Source organism: Melanotaenia boesemani, chromosome 10 (assembly GCF_017639745.1).
Source record: "Melanotaenia boesemani isolate fMelBoe1 chromosome 10, fMelBoe1.pri, whole genome shotgun sequence".
In the NCBI taxonomy this organism is placed as follows: domain Eukaryota; kingdom Metazoa; phylum Chordata; class Actinopteri; order Atheriniformes; family Melanotaeniidae; genus Melanotaenia; species Melanotaenia boesemani.
The window spans coordinates 2,473,431-2,496,531 of NC_055691.1; the positions used below are offsets into that span (position 1 = coordinate 2,473,431).

The 23,101-nt window shown below is 39.9% G+C and overlaps 1 protein-coding gene across 1 annotated transcript in view; it reads right to left on the minus strand.

Annotated features, from left to right (window-relative positions):
* Positions 1 to 23,101, minus strand: part of lsp1a (lymphocyte specific protein 1 a) — a 69,095-nt gene that overhangs the window by 10,895 nt on the left and 35,099 nt on the right. Inside the window, exons 4-12 of the mRNA XM_041996800.1 lie at positions 15,111 to 15,250; positions 12,805 to 13,042; positions 12,442 to 12,579; positions 8,710 to 8,753; positions 5,758 to 5,839; positions 5,327 to 5,464; positions 5,015 to 5,113; positions 4,285 to 4,368; positions 3,798 to 3,903 (exon numbers count right to left, since the gene is read on the minus strand). Coding sequence (XP_041852734.1) covers positions 3,798 to 3,903; positions 4,285 to 4,368; positions 5,015 to 5,113; positions 5,327 to 5,464; positions 5,758 to 5,839; positions 8,710 to 8,753; positions 12,442 to 12,579; positions 12,805 to 13,042; positions 15,111 to 15,250 — 1,069 coding nt within the window. The remainder of the gene's footprint in view (positions 1 to 3,797; positions 3,904 to 4,284; positions 4,369 to 5,014; positions 5,114 to 5,326; positions 5,465 to 5,757; positions 5,840 to 8,709; positions 8,754 to 12,441; positions 12,580 to 12,804; positions 13,043 to 15,110; positions 15,251 to 23,101) is intronic.

Below are 23,101 nucleotides of genomic sequence, written 5' to 3' on the forward strand. Positions count from 1 at the left end.
AATCCTTTGTCCTGTATCATAATTAAATGTACGAAATTTGGACCAAAACGGAAAAAAAGCTTGAACATCAGTTAAGTATTCAGTTTCAATTGATTTCATGCGCAGACACTTTATTGCGCCAGTCATTAGTAGAGTGGGTACCGGTCCATGATGGCAGCGCTACGGCTCGTCAGGGCTAGGAGCAGTAGCGGTTGATGCGGCGTCTATTCTTTATTATGTCTATGGGTTTTGCTATGGTTCTTCTTCTACGTTTTTGCCAGTTATTGCTACGTTTCTTCTTCTACGTTTTGACATTTGTCCGGCTCAGAGGACTTGATTGTAGATGAGCTGCGGGACAGCATCGTCATGTGTGTGTTGTTCTGTAATTACATTTTTGGAGCACACTACAAACAGAACGATCAAAACAGATTTTTTAATCTTCGTGCGTGAGGTCTTGACCAGATAAAAAATCTCATGAGATTAAAAAAATCGTTATGTGTGGACCAGGCTTTAGATGGGGTTTTGGCTAGGATGCAGCTGCCTGCTCCAGTGTGTTTTAGAACACAACAAACTGGCTGGTGTTAAATCAATTCAGTGGATAATGATTGAATGTTATACTGATGTGACATGATATAATTTGGATTCAGTATCCAGAGATCGATATGAGACGACATCACAGCTTATTTAACTCAGTTACTTCCATTCGTATAAATCACAAAAGAGAACTAAAACATAAAAAAGTAATATTACTCTTATTTAGAGTCTCAAACCAAATGTTTTTACTACTTAGTTATAATAACCAGGTTAGTACAGATTGACTTTATCAGAGTTACACACCACACAGATTGAAATCAGACATTTTGGTGGAAAATGGAAAATGACAGATGATTACAACATCAATGCTGTTGTTATTATATAGATGTATACTACTGATGTACATCAGTGGCTGTTTTCATGGAAATTCTACCTATTTAAAGTCTTTTTACAGAGTTTTTATTTTTACAATAATCTTTCTATTAATGGAATCACCTAACATGAAAAAAAAGAAATTTAAGAGATAAGACACAAGTAACCCTTGACATAAATTCTTACAGCCGTACTCTTGAGTGTAAAAACAAATACATGATGTTTTTAAGCAATCAGGATAGAGGTTTTACAGCTGGTGCAGTCAGAAAGGTGCAGATATCTCCTGACTGCCGCCTCACTCCTGTAATGTGTCCATGTCATGAGAGAGGGTGACGTTCTCCGGTGCCAGCTAAAGAGGAATACGCCGCATGTTGATGCCGATAGATACGACCTAGAATTACAGGAAACTAAGAAAAGTGAAAAGATGACCTCCACGAGGGCTGTGATTTAAAAAGTGTTTTAGTTTTAATAATGATCATTTCCCAACTCTAACAAAGTCACTTGAGTGGCAAAGTCTCATCATATAACCTGTTAGGTTTACATGTAACCAAGTAAACCAGCAAAAATGCTAACCAGCTGATTTTATTATCTAAATCCTAACAGGAAGTACGAAATGTGTTTTATTTAGGTTTCGATGCATTACTGACTGAATGCAAGTCAGAAGTGAATAAATATTTGTAGTTTGCTGGTGTTGATCTCGTCATATGAAAACAAACACCTGAAAGCATCAAGCATAGCTGCAAGCTCTCTCCTCTCTCTTTGATCCTCATCCAAAAAAACAATGATTTCTGCAACAACATGGAGACATTTCCTTCCTGCTGCTTGGAGGGTCCGGGCTGCACAGGGTAAATAAATCTTAAATCAATTTAAGATTAAAAATAAGGGACTGGAAGAATTGTTGCTTTAAGGACGTCATAGCAACCAACAGGTCACTGTCAAACCTGTAGGGTCAAAGGTGAAGAACCCGACAGGGAATTCAGGTGACTGTGTTTATTTTCCTTTTTTATTTTTACTCTTTTTTAGGATTCTATTTTACTAGTTTGTTGACATTATTGATTTATCCAGACAGCTTTTATCAAAGTTTATTCTTTAGATTTCCTGCTATTCTCAGTCTCCCGACACTAAAAGCCATTTCTTCATCAGAAATTCTGTATGTATATTCTCATCAATGATCTTTTATTTAAGTAGAGCTTCTTTTCTTTTATGAAGTACTTTGTAATGAAACTGTGCACAAATGTTTTAGAAACAAACATAATTTAACTTCCATAATTATCTTTTTTTCTTACTGTTGAATTAATTTGGTCTGACGCATCCGAAAATCTTGGAGTTATTTGTTAAAGAACGGCACATGTCATTCTCCTGTTGAATGTTCAGAGACACCAGCATCACGCAGTAATCCCTCAGCTAATTACAAACCAAACTGCTCTGGAAGTAAGAATCCATCTTGGGTAAAACGTTTCCCACGGCTGTGGCTGACAGTTTTATTGAATCGCTTTCAAAACTGGTCACATGCTCAGAAGGATGCTGAACCAGTTTTACCACTTTAATCCCAACTCCTCGGATAGCTGCATGGTCCTACATGCTTTAGTTATCTCGTGCTGACACAGCAGCATGTTCCGCTCAGTTCAGGTACAAACAGCAGACTTCCGATGGTTCCAATGAAAGAGTTGCAGAAATCCAGCAACGTTGTTCAGGTACGATCTTCTAACAACATTTTCTTGTTCCAAACATCTTATCTCATCAACAATAGGAAGATGTTTAATGTGGATCATAAAGCCTGTGTTTCTTGCTTTCTTCTTGTTATTATAAAAAATGTTGAGCTAGGAGAAGTTAATAAAAGTGACTTTTAGGTTTAACATTCAGGGAAAGAAAAAAAACTTTTACATTTTTGTCAGATCAATTTTTTGTTTTCTTTGTGTTTTTATGACTAATTGCACAGAAATTGAAGAACGCCCACATAACCACCCACACACCATATATCGTCCATCCATTATCTGTACTGCTTCGTCCAATGAAGGGTCACGGAGAAGCTGGAGCCTAGCCCAGCATCTAGCAGGTGAGAGGCAAGTACACCCTGGACAGGTCACCAGTCCATCGCAGGGCCAACACGGAGAAAGACAACCATTCACACTCACACCGACTCGTCTGGAGAAGTTAGTCACCAGTTAACCTAACATCATGTCTTTGGACCATGGATCATTATTCTACTAACACATGGCCTTTATGCAGAAATGTGAAAATCTTGGTGTTGTGGTTAAATTCAAGTTGAAATGTGTGTGATCTTTGAACTTTTCTGATGATGATGACGGTGTTTCTTCTGTATTATTTTATAGAAGGATTGCTGTCCTCTACATTCTGGAAATGAAACCAAGGTCATGTGTTGAGTGTGTGGAGAAAACCGGACATGGAGCATTTCCTCATAAAAACACCAGTTCATCTGGCTGAGGTGGAATTTCCAAAACGAATTATTTGTACATTTTATCCATTTTTCTGTCTTTCTTCAGCTCCCCAAACTTTCACAGCTCTTATTTATCTGTTGCATAAATATAAAATAAGTTATTTCATTTTTCTTTCTGTTAATTGTTCAAATTATTGTTCAAAAGTTTAACTATTTATTGTTTTCCAGAAACCTTTCCAGCTTTTCTGGAAAGCCATGTTTGTGTATTCAGAATTAAAATATTTCCTTTATTTATTTTCTTTAATTAAGCCATTTTTTATATTTCTAATTTTAATCATTTTCTAGATTGTTATACAATTACAGTTGTGTCATTTATATAAATAATATATATAATTTTTTTAAAAATGATTATATAGAATGACTTTTAATGATAATTACTAATTGATAAAAGCCCATCTCCATGTCCAGTGATGGAAACATTAATAAAGAATTTAATCTCTGTTGTAAATCCTACCAGGCCTTCTGTTGAATTCTCCTCCATTCTGATCATCCACAGGAATCTTCTCATATTTGCCGTGACCAGTCACAACAAACTTGTACTTTTTACCAGCAGCTGGACTCTGAGGAGAGACCAGACACAAACATGTCTGAAGTTACTTTTCACCTTGTTTACACTGATTTTTAAAAAACACTTTTAATAGCACATAAAAACTCGATATCGATTCAAATCAGCGCAGCTGCTAAGACTAAAAAACAAGTACAGGAATTCAAAGATGCATCAGTTCTTATTCTTCTTATAATTCCCAGGAGTTAGTAACATATATGTGTTTTTAGCAGAATTATTTCAATTCAGTTGATAAATGAAAACCAGATGACATCACCTTGGGTAAAATGAGAAAATCTGAGGTAGAAATAACAAGTTGTTTAAAATGGAAGTCTGTCAGCATGAACACTTCCACCTCTAGGGTCCATTTTGCCCAGAAATATGATTCTTTTTCTACCTTGGCTCCTTCCTGCGTCCCTGATGAGTCTCCAAAGATCTCCCACATGCTCTTCTTCTGCATCACATCTCCAGACTTCACATCCTGACAAAAACATCCAGCATCAAGTCAAAAACATCAGAAGGATTCTTAAAAATTGCTTATCACATTTATATCAGATATAAAACAGTTTCATACTAAAATAAATAGACACTGTGAAATAATACTATAATATTACAGTTTATTCCTGTTTTTAATACTTTCACTGCAAATTTATTTATACTGTTAAATGGTACACATATGTATAGTGGTGGTCTAGGAGTTAGAGGTGGAATTGGGATTGGAGGAATCTAGGTTAAAGCCCCTGGATGGCAACTGAGGTAAACCGCTGTGGGCCCCTGACCAAGGCCCTTTACCCCCAACTGCTCCCTGCACCAAAATGTGGCCTGGAAGCTCACGGCTCCAGGTGTAACTAGGATACATGCAGACACCAATTTCCCAGCTGGGACTAGTAAAGTTTAGTAGTAAGAAGCTTAAATAAAACAAAGGTTGCATGTAAAAGTAAATGTATAAACTGTATTTTTATTATGGGATTTTTAAGTAATTTTACTGTTTGGTTTTTCTTGTTTTCGACAGCATTTTCTCAGCAGCTGCTGGAGTATTACTTTTTTTTTTTACTTATTTTCTTTCAGTGCATAATAACAGAGAAGAAACCATTCCTAAGCTGTATCTTGTTTTTCTCATGACTTACGGCAAATCTGCATGATGATGGTCTGCTGCTGCCATCTGAGGGGCCTTTCACCCACTGCGTGATTAGACTGGCCACGCCCACCTTCAGACCCTCAGTGTCCTGAGTCATAAAAACAGAATGGACGACACACACACGAGTGTTTAGTGTTTGCTTCACCTCCAAACTATTTTTTTTTTTTACATCAACAGGTCACAGGAAGCTCATTCTCAGCTTCTTTGCTGTCAGTCAAACATCCAGAAGTGAAATGAACCAGCTCATATCTTCAAAGTGAAGCACAGACCAGACAGAACTGGTTCTGGAGCATTTCTTCACCTTGCAGGTGGCTCCCCTGCTTGGACTCTGGCTCCAAGCCTCTCCAGCCTCAAACAGGTTTTTCTTGGAGGCAACAACCTCCGGCGAGGTGGGCAGATCATTCAGAGATGCCTTCACTGCCCTTGGTTCCTGAGAGTTCTGTGGAAACAAAAACCTGTTTGTTTTACTGTTTTAGAATTTATGTAGCTCAAAGAATAATAATCATAAACACAAAATGCAAAAATTTTAAAATGAGAAGATTTGACAGAAAAGGAAAGATCAAATATTTTTCACTTTTTCATTTGCTGTCCATTTTTAAGCCTTCTTATTGTTTATTAGATAATAATCCCTTCTAAAGAGGATGGTGGAGTAAGGTGATGATACACAGACCTGCAACCTGAGATCAGCCATTCAACAAATCAACATATGCGTGTTTTTGTGTGTGTGCTAACCTCCACAGCGTGGGCGTACTGCTCCATCTTGTCATCAATCTTGGACAGCATCACAAAAGGTTGCGTCTTCTTAAAGCTGTTACTGATTCGCCAAAACACAAGAAAATCTGATCAGAGCTGCAGCCACAGACTCAGTTTACTTTCAAATCTCTTCTCTGGAAGCACACACACACCTTCAGCCCTTTTCACACACGGGAACCTGACAATAATGTGTTCATCAGCCTTTCACGAATATCTAGTTTTCCATTAATTGATAACGTGGTGGAAATCTGAATTCCCAGGCCCATATAATGAAAGAAGTCACAGTTTTCTCACAACATCCATCATCTCTCTATAGCTCATATTAGTGTATCACTACATAGTGTTTATATAAAACATGGCAGTGCAGCTCAACATCTCACTGCTCAACTTTTATGTCATGAGCCCTGTAATATGGGTTGGTATGCATTTTTTTTCAGTTTCCACAAGTACAAACTGAGAAGGGGGCCAGAACTTCTGAATAACTGACTCCAAGGGTGGAGCTGCAATCCGTTGACTGGTCAAAAGAATCATCACGTCCTGTGTAACCAGACAGGAAGCAGGAACAGCTTGATGTTTAAAATATATGGTGGATTTGTTTGTTGTTTAAAGCCACATGCCAAGAAGAAAGAACACAAACTGCTGAATCTCCACCATTCTCTTCCTTTGTTTCTTTGTTGTATTCTTCTTTGTCATAATTCAAGGAAGCACTGCTATGACATCACACTGTTACTCAACTAAACTTTATTTATATTGCAAGTTATCAAGCACAAAGCCTCGTTTGAACTAACACCATCTCTGAATTAAGGCTAAAGCAGTTCCACTAACACATTTCAGCTGCATCTAGTTGAGGTTTATTCAAGCGAGGCTTACATAGCCTGGCTATGTGGGAGGTCCTGAGGAACGTAGGAAGCCCTGATGAGTGGATGATGGAAAAGAGGAGCTGCAGAGAAAGAGAGCAAACCGAGAGCTTCATTTTCTCTGCAGCTGAATAAAGAATGCTGATGGACATCAGTGACGTGCGGTGGGGTTCATGGCTGGTGAGGCACTGACTCCTCTGGAGTCAGATTCACATTGTAAGAACTGAAAAGAGCTTCTTATTTCACTATTCATCCAACAGCATGCAGCTACGCCCCCTTGAGGTGAGGCAAAGTACTGCCTGCCTCACCTGCCTGCATGTCTCTGCTGTACAAGATGTACTGGCCCTGCTCAGTTTATTAATAACCCAATAATCAATATGCATCATCATATTTTGTGAATATATTATATTATAATAAAGTAGTTCCAGGAATAAGTAAAGTATTCCCAGCAATTAGTAGTCTTCACAGTTAGTAAAGTTGTCCTAGTAATTGGGGCAACTGTGAGGTTTTCCCCTGCTGCAAGACACCTGACCCAAGTTAATGGGGCATTGAGAGGTTTGTGCAAAACTAGACAACAAGCTGTTAGAGAATCATTTAATTTGAATTAGGTGTGCTGCAGCAGGGAAACATCTAAAACCTGTAGGACAGTTGGTGACCCCGCACTAGTGTGTAGTATTTTGCCCATCCTCTACATTTCAGAAAAAAGCTGTAAACTAGTTAGTTTAGAAAAGTTCTCAGTGTGTCCAGACGGATTTTTGAATGCAAATGATTTGAGAATAGAAGTAACGATAGAAGTGCTGTGTGTGTGTGTGTGTGTGTGTGTGTGTGTGTGTGTGTGTGTGTGTGTGTGTGTGTGTGTGTGTGATTGGGTAAATGTGACATGTAGTGTAAAATCACTTTGAGTGGTCAACATGTGTCTAGTAAAGTGCTACAGTCCATTTAGCATATTTACTAATCTGAATAAATTTCCATTTTCATCTACAGTTTTAGCAAATTCAGTAAAGCAAAGAAATTGTCCAGAGGAGCAGGACAGAGTATTTGTCAGTATAAGCTAAACATCATGGTTACTAAACGCTGGTGGATAAACGGCGAGTGTTTCAAATTCTCTGGATATTATAACACAGTGTCTCAAGCAGACCAGAGAGCAGGCATCACATGGCAGATTACTCATTACAACTGAAAGTGCCTTGCAACTTGACTTGAACTTGCAAAAAAGGGACTTGTGAACATCTCTGGTGTTGGAGCATGGAAACATCTAAAACCTTCAGAGTTCCTGATCCCTGTATAGGCTACTTAACTCTGCACAACCTCCTGATGATGCTTCTGCATCGTTCTTCCCAGCACCCAGCAGAAAACTCATCATACTTCTCAATTCACAAAGCACCAACATCCTTCCGCCTCTAAACACGTTCCTGATGCACTTCTTTTAAAATAAAAACATACTTAAAGAGGAGCTGTGATTTCCTCAGAGCTGCTGGTTTACTGCTGCTGATTGCTGGAGCCACCACATGTCATCACACGCCAGAGAAAACTCAGCTGCTCACATCCGGACGAGTTAAGCAGAGCCACAAATCACAGCGGAGGGCTATGATGCACTGAAAAATGTGGAGAGGTTCTTCTTCCTGTTTACTGGCTGAGGGTTAACAAACCCGTCCACCACAGATTTATTCTTTTGACTGGATCGAGATTTAAAGAGTTGTGTTTTAAAGACATTTAACGACCTCAATGTGTTACAGAGCTCATAAAAATCAAGACTGAAAGACATGTGAGCACATGTGAAAATGAAGACTCATGTAAAAGATTGCAGACAGAAGCTCATCAGATCCATGTCCAGAGGAAGCTGAATCACTGTTCTCCTTCTTCTTTATTAGTAGTCAAATCACACAGTGACAGATTAATTTAGGTCAAAAGTGCTGATGTCATATCTTGAGAAGCAAATCTGAAATACAGTAACAACATTTGACTTCATAAAATTAAATAAAAATACAAATTACAAAGCATCTTCACTGGCTACCTGATGCTAGACGGCAGAAACACAGTCCACAGAATTTGGGTAAAAAGTTTGGATATTCACCTTTTCTTCAGCGAACGGTTCAGGGATTCTGTTCTCTCTGTGATCTGAAAAAGAAGCAGAACAAAGCCTCATCAAACTGTACGTGCAGGCAGAGCAGCTTCATCCCGACAACCCTTAGAGAAGGTAGAAAATGCTGAGCATTTCAGCATGTGGGCCGGGTCCAGAAAGTACGCGTATGGATTAGACATGATAGGAAAATTTGGTGGTAATCTCCAGCCTGGTTACCACAGCCAAGGTGGAAGTTATATATATATATATATATATATATATATATAACTTGCTATTAATTAGTTAATATTGTTTGCTTTTACATCATGTGATTTTACATTAACCCTTTTGTGGTTTTAGTACAAATAGTTCATGAGAGGTCTCTAAAGTAGACAGTTTGGCACTTCCTGTAAGGTTACTAAAAGTTTCAAAATATTTGTATAATTAGGTATAAACGTACAGCCAACAGTTGATGGTGACCCAAACATACTTCATAAACCTTTTCACGTGTTGAGCACATGTCTGTTAAGACTCATTTCACTGCTTTTTAATTTTCCTTCAGAGGACTGATGATCAGAGCAGGATCGGTATTTCATCTGACCTCAGGGTTAAACTTCAAAGTCAAAACGTTCTACTGCAAGAATACACACACACAAACACAAAGAAAATCCCTGTAAAACTCAGAATGAAGCTTTTGTCCCTGAAAAAGACTCTTCTTTTATATAAACATGAATAACTGACACAGTTTTAGCTACAGGAAACTGAACCATTAACCTATGTGGTAAATATCTGAAACTGTTTTTATAGCCGTACCGAAGTTATGGTGTTTAAAATCTCCTTTTATAAGCCACTCCCAGGCATCGATTGCCTGGAGGAGGCCACCACCTAACGAGAGGAAAAGATCCTAGAGTCAGCACAAAATCAACCACATTCCTGTAACATTATTCATGTGTACAACATTTTAAAACATCTTTTCACTCATAAAATGTGGTCCGGCGCATTTTTATCATGCAGGACATGTATCAAGTAGAGTATGTGTCATCAGTTACAAAATACAAAAACAGGAACAGACTGAAGAGAAAGAACTTGTCCCCCAGTTGACAGCTCACTTTTCACACATCCTCGGGTTTCCTCCTAACAGGTGCTGAGCTCTCTGACTAGGCCTGCTTCCAGAGAGCTGCACAAGTTTTTGCTTTTTGGGGTGATGATGTCTTAAATATGAATGCATTCACATCAGGATGGTCCTGGGGATTTCATTCTATTAGTTTGGTTTGCTTTTACACCGCTTCACTCAAAAGGACCAAACCACCTGAACAATGGTGACAACAACTGCTCACAAGGAGGCGATATTCCTTGAAATGACCACTGACGAAAAAGAAAACTTATTGAACTTATTGATTGGCTAGAAAGGCTCATTCACCACAGTTATTAATAGAGCAACAATACCTCTATACAGTCCTGTTTCCGTTTTTTTACTTTGGGGTTCAAACTTAATACGCTTTTCACAAGGGTCTGTCCAGTAAGAGCAGCCGGAGAGTTCTGGTTCTGTTCTGGGGACTGATCTGGAGCTGTTTGTTCAGAGAGGAATGCTCCAAAAGCTGCTGAACATGATGGAAATTCTTCACATCCTCTACACTACATAATGTGTTCAGTCAGAGGCTGCTTCAGGTCCACTGTCACAGTGAATGATCTGTTGATCGTTTTTTTTTCCTACTTCCACAGTATAATTTTCTTTCATGGATTAACATCTTCCATTTCATTTCCACAAATCAGACACCTTCTCTTGCGCTTATGTGGTGCTATTCACAGTTATTACAAATCAAGTTGCTAAAACCGGTGGAATCAATAAACCTGAAAGTTGTGGTTCTTTCAGCTTAAATAGTTATAAATATATTTTCCCTTTTGAACGACCAGTGTGTATTATACTATGTTCTTCTGTTAACTGATTCTGTTAATGCATGTTCAGTGTAACTGAGTAAAAAACTAGAAAATGAAATGAAAATGTTCAGAACACACGTGCAGTGTCGTGCACACAAACGTTTTCCAAACCAAATGTCCCAAAGATGTTTGAGGATGGACGGGGAGTCTGCTTCATCAAACGCTCACAATAAAACATTTCAAGTATCTGTGAGTGTTGTGATAACATGACATGCTTCTCCTGGTGCAGCCAGAACATGCTGACTTTTCAAACCCACATGCACACACACACACACACACACACATGCAACTTACAAGCTGAGAATGAACCCATCAGCTGTGAATACAACACATAGTTACAGGTCAGGGTTTGATTTTAGCTTGAACTTGTTAACAAACATTGTAATATCTGCAGTTTGTACATCCATTTGTGTTCCAAGTCGTTGGAATCTGTGGTAAACTAAATAAGGACGCAGCATGTAAACAAAGGTGATCTACAGTCTGACAAACAGTAAGTCTGAACTAACGCTGAGAAACATCCATAACATCCTTCAATCAGAAGCTGAAGCAACAACATCAAACTGAACCTCTTCGTTCTGAATTCAAGTAGAATTTTCTTTTATAAATAAAAACATTCTTTTAAATTCAGGCTGCAGTAAGAATCACCTGTTTATGCTAAGAAAATCTCTACAGTATACTCATGTATAGATGAAATGATAAAACAAGTTTATTGGAAAATTGTGTTAAACTGAGATTCTGAGATACCTGCAGCTAACATTTTTTGGCAAATGATAATATTTGCACACTGCGTTGGACATAAAAAATGCCTCTGCACGGTGGTCCATGATATCATAGCCACACTGAGTCTTTTTTTAATACTTTATTAATCCCAAGCTGGGAAATTCTTTCTCTACATTTAACCCATACTGGTTGCTAGGAGGAGTGGGCTGCCAGATTCCAGCACCCAGGGAACAGTGGGGGGCTTGAATCCTTGTTCAGGGGCCCACAATGGTTTACCTTAGTTGCCAGTCTGGGGACTTGAACCCAGGTTCTCCAGACCCAAGCCCACCTCTGTAACCACGGGGCTACCACTGCCCAACCCCCCACAGCAATCATGAAAGGTCAGGCTACATCCCAGACACTTCACTGAGATCAGTCCTCAGCATAAAAATTAAAAAAAATTGTTAGTAATGAACTCTTACTGTTGTATGTTTGTTATTTTAGAAAAAAATATACATTTTAAACTCTTGTAATATCCGTCTTTATTATAATGATACTCTTTTCTCTGGTTGAAAATTAAATTTCCAAGTATTTCAATGAGTGAATGGTCAGAGCAGCACTAAAGCCTGTCAGAGAGCAGGATATGAATGTGTGATGGGAAATATCAGGATGAAACATATGAAGTCAACAAAACTAAACAAATTTAGCAAACAAAGCAGAGTCTGCACTCAGGACCAGCAGCATTTGCTCAGACTTTGGTATGAACACCTCTGCCGCTTCATGAGATGTTTTCAGGGTGCAGCATGTTATTTAAAAGCTGCTTTCTCATCATTTTTTAACCTGACAGCACCAGTTAGGATTTCAGAGTCCCAAGAATAAGATGAACATGTCGTGTTATGCAATGATCATGCAGCACCAAACACTTTAGATCTGATTCCAGACTTCACACTTGACGACTTTATAGCTGAAAACTGCTCAGATATGTGATCTTACCCACCATGAGTCAGGATATAATGTTCTTATCCTCTGCTGTGCAAACACTGTGATGCTGCTTTAATAAAACATGAGTATAATTAAGTGAAACCCTTCATCAGTTTGTTTTGTTACCTTGTGTGTGGAAACTTTGGGGCTGAAGGGACTGAACGCCTCATCTCCGTCCACGCTGGATGAGCTTAGGCTCTTCATCCTCTCCGCTGCCTCCATCCTCCTCTTCTCAATGTCTTCTTTCATCCGTCTCCTCTCCTCCTGGATATGAGATCAGAAATGCTCATTTCTATGTTTTACTACTACTGGTCTAACAGGTCGTTCTCCAGATGATGGCATCATGCTGTGTGTCATCAACTGGCCAGTTCTCTTTTACTGGTTTCCATTTACACATGCTTTCTAATGGTACCAGTGCAAGAAACCTCCTCCTGTTGTGTGAATCTCTGATGGATCTGATTCTAGTGTGTTCATATGCTGGACTTTCACCTCCTCTTTGACCAGTCTCTGGTGCTCCTCTTCTTCCCTCCGGCGCTCCTCTTCTTCCCGGACTCTGCGTCTCTCCTCCCTCCTCCTCTTCAGCTCCTCCAGCTCCTGCTCGGTCTCAGCCTGCCGGTGTTTCAGCTGTTCCAGCTCCTGGCTCTCCTTCTCCTGAAGGCTCCGACGGATCTTCTCCAACCGCTGCTCCGTCTCCAGGATGACTTCTGCCTCCTCCCGCTCCACAGCTCTGATGGATTTAGTGTTTAAAGTTGGTTTAATCTCTCAGAGAACTGAAATGAATTATGATCATTCTCTGCCTGATAAATGGTTTTCTGTGTTTGCAGGAGGTAACAATGTTTGACTCTTCTTTTATGTCTCTAATGTCAATAAATTTCATGTTTAGGTTTTTAAATCGTCTCAATTGCATAATACTAAAACAGAATACTAGTAATAAAAACACAAGGGGAATTGTAGTATTGTATTATTTTCATGTGATTAAAATGCTGATAACATCTGATTTTACATCCAATGACCCATTTTCTTAAATCAATAGGCCACTCTGCTGGAATTTATGATTTGGGAAAGTGGCTCATTCCCTTACAGAAAAACCCTGTGATCCACATGTGATCCACGTGCTGCTGAAATATCTTCACATGGATCACATGTAAATGTTCCACAACCCCACTACACATTTTTCTTCCCATGTTTACATGTGAATAACATGCTTCAAAACCACATTTTCACATCTGGATCACACAGCTGAGTCAGACTGGTGCAGCTGTTGTTGTCGGACAGTAGACAGCCAGGCTGGTGATCCTCGTCCTACTCCCACTCACACAATAAAAACTTGTAAAATCAGAACTACGTCTTTGCTGTACTGGGGGACTCCCTACAGTAGCTACACTGCTGCACACATTTCCACATATGTTCCACAGGTGGAAACGTGTGGAGCACATCTGAAAATATTCTATATTGTTTTCTCACATTTCCATGCGATCCACAGTAAATGTACCAAAACCATGTTGTTGTCATCTTCATGTACGTGTTTCTGGTCGGCACTGTACACTGTTTTGAATAATAATCTTAAAACTTTAAACTTCTCTGCATTTCATGTCATGTCTCATCTCTTTTATCTGTAACTGTTTGCTGCTTTTCTTGGTCAGGGCTCACCGGACTTCTGAAGCCCACATGGATTCACTTTGTAAGAAGGTTCATCAACAAATGTATTTGGATTGGACACTTTGTGTGTGTATCTATCTGTCTGTCTGTCTGTCTGTCTGTCTGTCTGTCTGTCTGTCTGTCTGTCCGTACGTCCGTCTTTCCCTCCATCCATCTATTTTCTACCGCTTATCTGGGGTTGGGTTGCGGGGCAGTTGTCTAAGCAGGGAAGTCCAGACTTCCCTCTCCCCGGCCACATTCACCAGCTTGTCTGGGGGGACCCCAAGACGTTTCCAGGCCAGCTGAGAGATGTAGTCCATCCAGTGTGTCCTCGGTCTTCCCTCCCGGTGGGACATCTTCCGGAACACCTCACCAGGGAGGCGTCCAGGAGGCACCTCATCTGGCTCCTCTCGATGTGGAGGAGCAGCGATACTTAAACTCCTCCAATGAGGTCCTGCCCCAAATGGAGGAGCTTCATGTTTTTAATGTAGATTTTACTTTCATTAGAATGCTTTATTCTTGTTTTATCAAGTCCTCATTAACTTTTAACTTTATTTGCAGGTTTGTTCTTTTAAAAGGTAAAAACAAAAAAAAATTGTTGGGGATTGTCAGGGTGTTCAGCAAAAAAACCAGCATGACCCTGAATAACCTCACTGATTTACACAAGGTGAGGTCAGTGAGGAAAGCCAGCCTGATCCAGACCATCCACTACATGACCAGCTCAGATTGCTTCCTCCCGGATGTAGAGTCCTACTGCCGAGCTGTAGGACTAACAGACTAAAAGATTAATTTATTCCTGCAGCAATTAGGATTTTAAAAGATTTGTTGTGATAAGATGTGTCTGTTGTTTTTATTACACATTACTGGCTGTAAAACTAATTACCTCCAGGGTATAATAAAGATTCTTGAACTCTTGAAAAGAGATGTAAATCACAGTGTGACCTTTCCCTGCTTAAATAAAGGTCAATAATAATAAACAATAAATAAAAGAATGTTGTATTGATATTTTTTAGATTATTTGAAATAATTACCAGTAAAGTCTTGTATTGGAGTTTAATATTGTATATTTTGTATATTTTTCAGTATTTAATTTATTTATCACTCATTTATCATTATTACTGCAAGTGTAGCATCATAGTACAAAGTACAACACACACCTGCTGGATCCGTTTTTCTTGTTGATGTATGATGTCACTTCCTCTGTAGCACCGTCGCCATTGAAGCTGCTGTGTTTTGGCTCTTGGCGAAGGAAAATCTTTGATGTGTAGGAGACTTTAACTTCTTTCCCTTTCTCCACCTATTTGTGAAAAGTTAAAATAGATCTTAGTCACAGAGCTAGAGGTGGCATCCTGCTGGCTGGAAGTACTGTTCAGACAGAAAAGGGCCCAGCTCAGAGCTTTGAGGGACCCTGTGCTGAGGAACAGAGTAGAAGAGTGAAATGAGCCCATCGTCACTGACAGCAGACAGATGTCAGGCAGCCCGACTGTATGGAGGAAGAAAAGTGCCACAAACATAAATACTGCATTAAATGTGTGACTGATTTATTAAAAAGGGAAATAAATATATAAATAAATTATTAAATAAATAATTTAATTCAAAATTTTCATTTTACTGAATTACATTTATCCCTTTTTATTAGCAGTTCATGCATCATAGTTTGATTTTATCCATTAGACCTGGTAGCGGTTCTGGGGCCTTATTTACCAAACTGTGTGTAGCAAAACAAACTACAGGCGGCGTCCTCGGGGCAAAAAGGAAATGCTGAACACTTCAACTTTCAGATTTATAAACGTGTGTGCACACATGTCCTACGCCTGTTTCCGTTCATAAATTAGAATCAACTCTAAAGCGGGTGCACGTGAGGGAACGCCTTGCCCTGCCCACATGGTGGCTATAAATGGTCAGGTGGACGCCTGTAATAAATATTCATCACATCATTTGCAGGATGGCTCGGCAGCAGAAAAGGAGGGAAAAATGGAATTTTTCGGGGTGTGAGACAGAGATCCTGACGGACCACGCTGACAAACGTCAAAATGTATCAGTGGTGAGCACAGCGAGGGCATTACTGGCATCATCACGGTGTCAGAAGGGAAGACACGCCAATGTGCAGCTGGATAGTCCAGTCAGTAGGGCATCTGTCTGCTACAGTAGTAGCGGTTTAAAAGTTCCCATCCAAGCTGAAAGCCAGCCGAATACCTGCTGGCTTCCAGCCCAATTCCATTCCAGTTCCAGCCAGCTGCCTTCCAACTTCCAGCCGCCAGAGAGGCCCCCTCCTTCTCCTGGGAGTGTCGATGTTTTAATCAAACTCCACCCATTCCTTGTAATATAGGGTAGACCCAGAAGATGGCGCTTCTCTCACAGACTTCTCATCGCCCGTAGTCTGTCAGATTTTATCTGAATTTACACTGACCGGCAGAGGCGCCACTCAAAGCACCTCTGATGGCCAGTCACAATTCATAAAAATGCATAAAACTTAATACATAATCATTGTTTGACGTGGAATGTGAAATTGTAACATGCTTGTGCGCTGCCAATTGTTTTATTCAGAAATGAATGCTAGTAGGTTAATAAAACCTTTCAAATACTGGATCACAGCCCCTAGCTCTATTCTCAATAGGATGTATTTATCATACTGATTAATCTTTTAATATTAGCATTATTAACATAGACAAATCAGATTTGGATCAAGCAACACAGAATCTGTTTGAGGTAGCTAGGAAGGGTTATTTTATTCTCATATTATTTATTTCACCACCATAAGAAGACAGGGCGACAGATAAAAGCCCCACGCAGGATCGGAGATAATTTCTTCCACTTCAATGTGTCTAATCGCGGGGGGACATCCAACACTCGCTGTGCTGCGACTTCCTGCTCGCCGGGAATCCCGATTACGTCACCCCTCCAGGTGGGCTATTCCCCGACACGCTCTGATTACCATTCCAAAAGGTACTGTATGCAGCCCCCAACTTGAACATGCGCCTTCTTCAACATTCGCACTTGCTCCAGAAAATTACCATCTCTTAGGCTCCTCCACCACCACTTTGACTGTGGATTGATACGTAAATGAGCCGCAATGAGGCAGCTGAACAAGTGACCCAGTTTTGTGATTGTTGCACATTGGGTAAGAGTGGTAGTCAAACGAGTCCAGTTTGTGTTGTCATGCTACCAGAAATTCAGTAGGCTAGTCGGTCCTAATGCAGTGAATTTCCATGTTAATGTTGCCAAATTCAATAGCATAGCAAGAGATGAAAAAAGAAACAACGAAATTTCTTCAACATGTTAACCAAAATATTTACCTCTTAAAGCATAAACCAAGTATTTACAACAAGCAGTGTGCTTTTTAACGTTAACGTGTGCCATAGCCTACTGCACCGCTGTTCCTCCTTCCAAGTCTTCTTTTTTATTATATTGTTGTTTTATCATCTGAATATTACGGAAGCGTCCAGCTGCCACAGCCATGAAAAAAATATCGAAGCAGTTTCTCGTTATAACGAGATAGATTCTCGTTATAACGAGATATAAATCACGTTTTAACGAGATGTATTTATCTCGTTATAACGAGAATCTTTCTCGTTATAACGAGATAAGTTAAAAATGTATTTATCTCGTTATAACGTGATAAGTTTATTATAAGAACATAGCCTGTACTGTATGCAGATGTTGTTACGACCTATATTGGAGCAAAATACATTTCATGGAAAATATACTCATCAAGCAGAAACTTTTCAGTTCTTTTTGACAATGATTAATTGTTCTACTCTGGTTTATTGCTGTACAGAAATGTGGGACAGTTATGAGAAACACGTAGGTCACCTGCCTGCGCACAGTGAGACGGTGGGTGCCTGTGTGTCTGAATTGCCACAGAGCAGGCATCCCCAACTTGGGACCTCTTGAGCCAGTGTCCGGCAGGTTTTCAGTATGTCCATACTGCAGCATACCTGACTCAAATAATGGGTCGTTAACAGGCTGGTGCAGACCTTATTCTTGCACACAAGACCGTTATAAGCAACACGGTGCGTCACCTGCCTGCACGCAGTGAGACGGTGCGTGCATGTGTCTGAGTGACAATAGGGTGTGCGCGCTGCTTTCAGTTAATAATATGTTATCTCCTGACAATAAAAATGAAAATTATAAAGGCTATATGCACCGCTATGTTCTTATAATAAACTTATCACGTTATAACGAGATAAATACATTTTTAACTTATCTCGTTATAACGAGAAAGATTCTCGTTATAACGAGATAAATACATCTCGTTAAAACGTGATTTATATCTCGTTATAACGAGAATCTATCTCGTTATAACGAGAAACTGCTTCGATATTTTTTTCATGGCTGTGGCAGCTGGACGCTTCCGTAGAATATACTACAACAACACAGAGAAAATATATGAAAGTTTATTTTACGCTGGTATTTGCGCAGCAGAGTTTTCTGCCGCCGGATTTGTAGTCCAGGAACGGAGAACACAGCTGCTGCCAGGAAAGGTGGATTACATTTTGTTAAAGCACAGCAATCTCCGAGTAGCCTATTATAACCTCTCAGTGGCAAAATAAAACACACTGGTCTGGTTTAGTCTTCACTCTGAAATGGTTCAGTCAGAGGAATATAAAGCTGTTTTAAAAATGTTGAGCAAGCCTAAAATAAACATTCATAGGCTATCTATGTGTTTTAGATTAACACAATGATAAAACAACAATAGGCTATAATGGAAAAGAAGACTTGAAAGCAGGAGCAGCGGTGCAGCATGGCAATGATGCGTTAATGGCTCGGGTCGCGGGTTAAACATCAGTCTGGTTCGGATTTAAATGGAATAAATACATTGGTGACGAGTCGGGTTCGGGAGTCATTCTAACGGGTTAGAGCAGGTATGCGTAGCAAAACGGAACCGTGCAGGACTCTGCTCTAAGCAGTTCGGACTTGGTTGACCTGGAACCATTTGACAATAAAATCTGGAGCCATCCTGCAACGCGCTCGCTTAGGCGTCCAGTTAAACCGTGTTTATTCAACCAGTCCCTACTTCATTGCATTCATTCTTTCCTCATAGCCTACGTGCACATTTTTTTCAAGATTGTTTATGTCAGTTTTGTTTTGGAAAATGAAAAAGGAGTCTTTGCGCAGAACTTATAACATTATTCTAATCTTGCCACTTGCCTATTTTATTATTGTGTATTTTTGTAATAACATGTAAATTCACTGCATAGGAACCAACTAGTCTACTGAATTTTGTGTGACAACACTAACAGAACTGTTTTGACAATGCAACAATTACAAAACTGCGGCTCATTTACTTATCAATCCATAGTCAAAGTGGTGGTGGAGGAGCCTTGGAGATGGTAATTTTATGGAGCAAGTGCGAATGTTGAGGAATTTAGCCTTTGTTCAAGTTGTGGGCTGCATATATGCAGCCCACAACTTGGTATACCTTTCAGAATGATAATAAACAGAACAAGACACACCAAACCAGGAGCTAAGACCACGAAGTTCAGCATCATGCTTATCTATCTTTGGCGTTTTTACACCAACATTTTTATACACTGGATAATGATAATAATTATCGATTAAAGTCACGGATAAAACTGCTGTTGTTAAAACACACCCATCTCTTACAAAATCTAAAATGTAAAACAAAAAAACAACAAACAAAAAATCTGGATCACTGTAGAAATATCTTTATTCATTGCTGATCATCTGGCCATTGAAGCGTTTTTATTTGGAATTGGGAACAAATATTTTCCACCCTGTTATATTCTGTTCCACTCTGTTATGTTCCATTCCACCCTGTTAGTAAGGTGTTTTTTAATTTTTTTTTTTTTTTTACTAAAAACATTGAGGACTGTGAACCTTGTTGCACCATATTAGGAAGTGAGGAACATTAAATTGATTTTGCTTTTCTGTTCCCAGGTCAAAAGGAATGTAATTATCTCTCATTTGAAATACTTGATTATGCTTTCCTTCTTGCCTTTGTGGAAACAGAAACGTGATAATCTCTCACTTGAAAGCAAGCTGGGCGTACAATAGTGTGATGACGATGAAAACTCACATGACCAATGCTCAATAAAGGGTACATGAAAATGTGAGAAATGGTCAAAAGCACAAATACCGTTTGTGGTGAGTGAAACTATACAGCACAGTCCACAAGGCTCTTTTCAAGCACACTCCTCCCCCCAAGGAGTATGCTTGAACAGCTAACGGCAGGTAATGGCTGTGTTTACAAATGTAAAGGTGCTAATTGTTGGCCATTGAATTGTTAATTTCAAACCGGGCAGCCTTTTGGTTGTACTCTGGGCATGGTAGAGGGGTAAGAAATCTCTGGGTTTTCTAGTGTTAAACACTGGAAGCGCCGCCAGCGGTCTTTTGATGACCGCCAGTCACGCTATCATGCTTATAGTGTATTAAAAACTAAACGGCTGAACCTGGTATTTTAGGACTTTTATTATATAGTTGTTGTCTATAGTTTTACCTGCTTACTTGTTTGGAAAAGTAAACACATCAATATTTACGAGCAGTTTAGCACGTCTAAACTTCCACAGAGCCGCTCAGGGAGACTCTTTCTCAGCCAAACTGTCGTATATCACGGCTATGGAGTTGTAATAAATGGCCGCCCTACTCTGCTTCTGATTGGCTGTAAGATCACAAACCCTGTGTGATGATAGGCTGCTGGTTCCTGTCATTCCTACCAGCCTTTGCGCATGTGCCTGCTTCAGACAGCAGGCAGGCGGCTGTCCCACCGCTGAGACACAGTTGTATGACGTTTTATCACGTTTTATCACTAGATCGCTATGAATAAAATCCAGGGACACTTCATTTCACAGTATAAACCATTTATTTACTTATCTACTTAGGATAATAGCACTTTGAGGCCTAATTCAGAATATAGGTTGGGCTGGGTCCGGACTTTTGTGATCCCTGCTTTACACATTATCAGTATTATGTTATTTTTACCTGCCGATATTACGTTATGATTTTGTCAATATTCAGTTATGCAGCAGCTGTATCAACCCCCACTGTGAATAACTTACGTTGCAGTCAAATGACCGCTGGCAGCGCTCCTCGGGATGTTTAGAAAGCTCGCTGCTAGTGACATTCACCACTTAGCCGACTTGAGGAGGTTGTGCTTTGCCTCATAACACCATTAGCTACACATGTCGGCTTTTTTGATACATTTATTTGACGCCATTTTCAAATCAAATCATTTTTTAAATGTTGGCAAAAATGCAACAAATGAGCGACACAGCTCATTATAAACTGTTTAGAGAGCAGCAAGATCAAATCACTGCTCCTCCCCGTGGACAAAAGAGGGATTGCAGCTGTTTTTTTACTTGGGCTGCTTAGGGGCAGAGCCTCGCTGACGACGTCATTGCGGGGGATTACATTACCCCCACAGACCTGTGAAGGATCGGCCAAGGATCAGTCAAGGACCAGTCAAGGACCAGTCAAGAACCAGTCAAGGACCCATCATGGAAACAGGGGAACTTTTAAACCGCTACTACTGTATGCGGGAGATCGAAGTTCAAATCTTAAGTAGGTGGTTCACTTGAGAGAAAAGCATCTGCTAAATGACAGTAATGACGCCAGTCATTTGATTTAGTTTATAAAATAAATATGTACTGATACATCTGAGATCAGTAGCAGTTTATTTAGTGTTAAATAATATATCTTTATAGTTACTGGGTGCTCCATCTGGGTGGGCGGTGCTCCAGCTGGGTGGGTGGTGCAGAATGACGCAATCACCGCTATTAACCACGTTGACAAGGAGTTGTGGGAAATAAAGACCATCTGGACTGAATTGGGACAACAATTTTAAAAAAGCATTGTGTAAGAATAAATAAAGGAAATCCTCCTCTTGTGTTTCGTTAGCGTAGCATCACTTCTAGACCTCCAGCCTCCAGTCTGGTCCCGCTCTGCTGGAATGAAGGACCAAAGCTACTTTCCACACTGACTGCTACATGCTGGCAGCAGACTGGCTCCTTATTTATCTGGATGGGTTTTATAACATGAAGTTTTGTTTCACAATGACAGAACATGTTTTAGTGGTTGAGCTTCTTTTTAATATCATCTCCCTTTTTTCTGGAAATCCTGTTTTTGTTTTATTTTTAATTTTTTTTGTTTGTTTGTTTGTTTTGTTCCCAAGCGGGGCTCTTAGGAGAATTAATATTAAATGTGCGTCTTTATTCTTTTCTGCAAACAGCTTTAATGTCAAACATGTGGTGTGAAAGGTAATAGTGGATTGTGCACAAATGCCTCACATTTCACATCATTTCCCTGATTTTATTTTGTGCTGTTGGTGTCGCCGTTTCCCATTTTGCTAGATTATGTGTCCGTACACCTGGGTGGAGGTAGGAACATTTTCCCTCCAAATTTGGTTTTCATAAATCCCAAAACTTGACTATATTCGGTTTTTGTTCCTACGCATGCTTGATAAATGAGGCCCCTGGTCTTAACCATGGATGTCAGCAACTTGTAATTGTTGACAGATGTAATGATGACCTGATTTGGAACCGGTCCTGCTCACTGCCCTCATCTGAGGTTATAGATCAGGGATCAGGAACTCTGGGTCCTTGAGGCCCGGTGTCCTGCTAGGTTTAGATGTTGCTCCAACACACCTGATTCTGATCAGTGGATTCTGAACAGTCCTGTGCAAAACTTGACAACAAGCTGTTGGAGAATCATTTCTTTTGATCAGGTCCATTACAGCAGGGCATGATCTAAACCCAGCAGGACGCTGGCCCTCAAAGACTGGAGTTGCTGATGCCTGTTATGCTTGTAAACACCCCTGCAAGTTCTGCAGCAGAACCCACCCAGGGAGTCAAGGGCCATTGAGGCTATAGTTGAAGAAGTCGACTATTATCTTTAACTTTTAAGGTCTGGTCATTAGGGAGGAGTTTAACTAGTTTTAAACCTGTCTGACCAGAAAAAATGACAGAGTATCTCTTCTTGAAAAAAAAAAAAAACAACGCTCCTGAAAGACTTTATTTACACCTGCTGCACAAGATGCAAGACTTTACTTGGTGTTGCAGTAGGCCTTGAACTTAATTTATTGTGTCAGGTTACTGAAAACAAACAAGGATCAGTCTCAGACCTGGTCTTTCAAAACTTTTTGGAATTCCTGTAAATGACCTGGGATTATTTGCAGTGACTTTAAACCTGG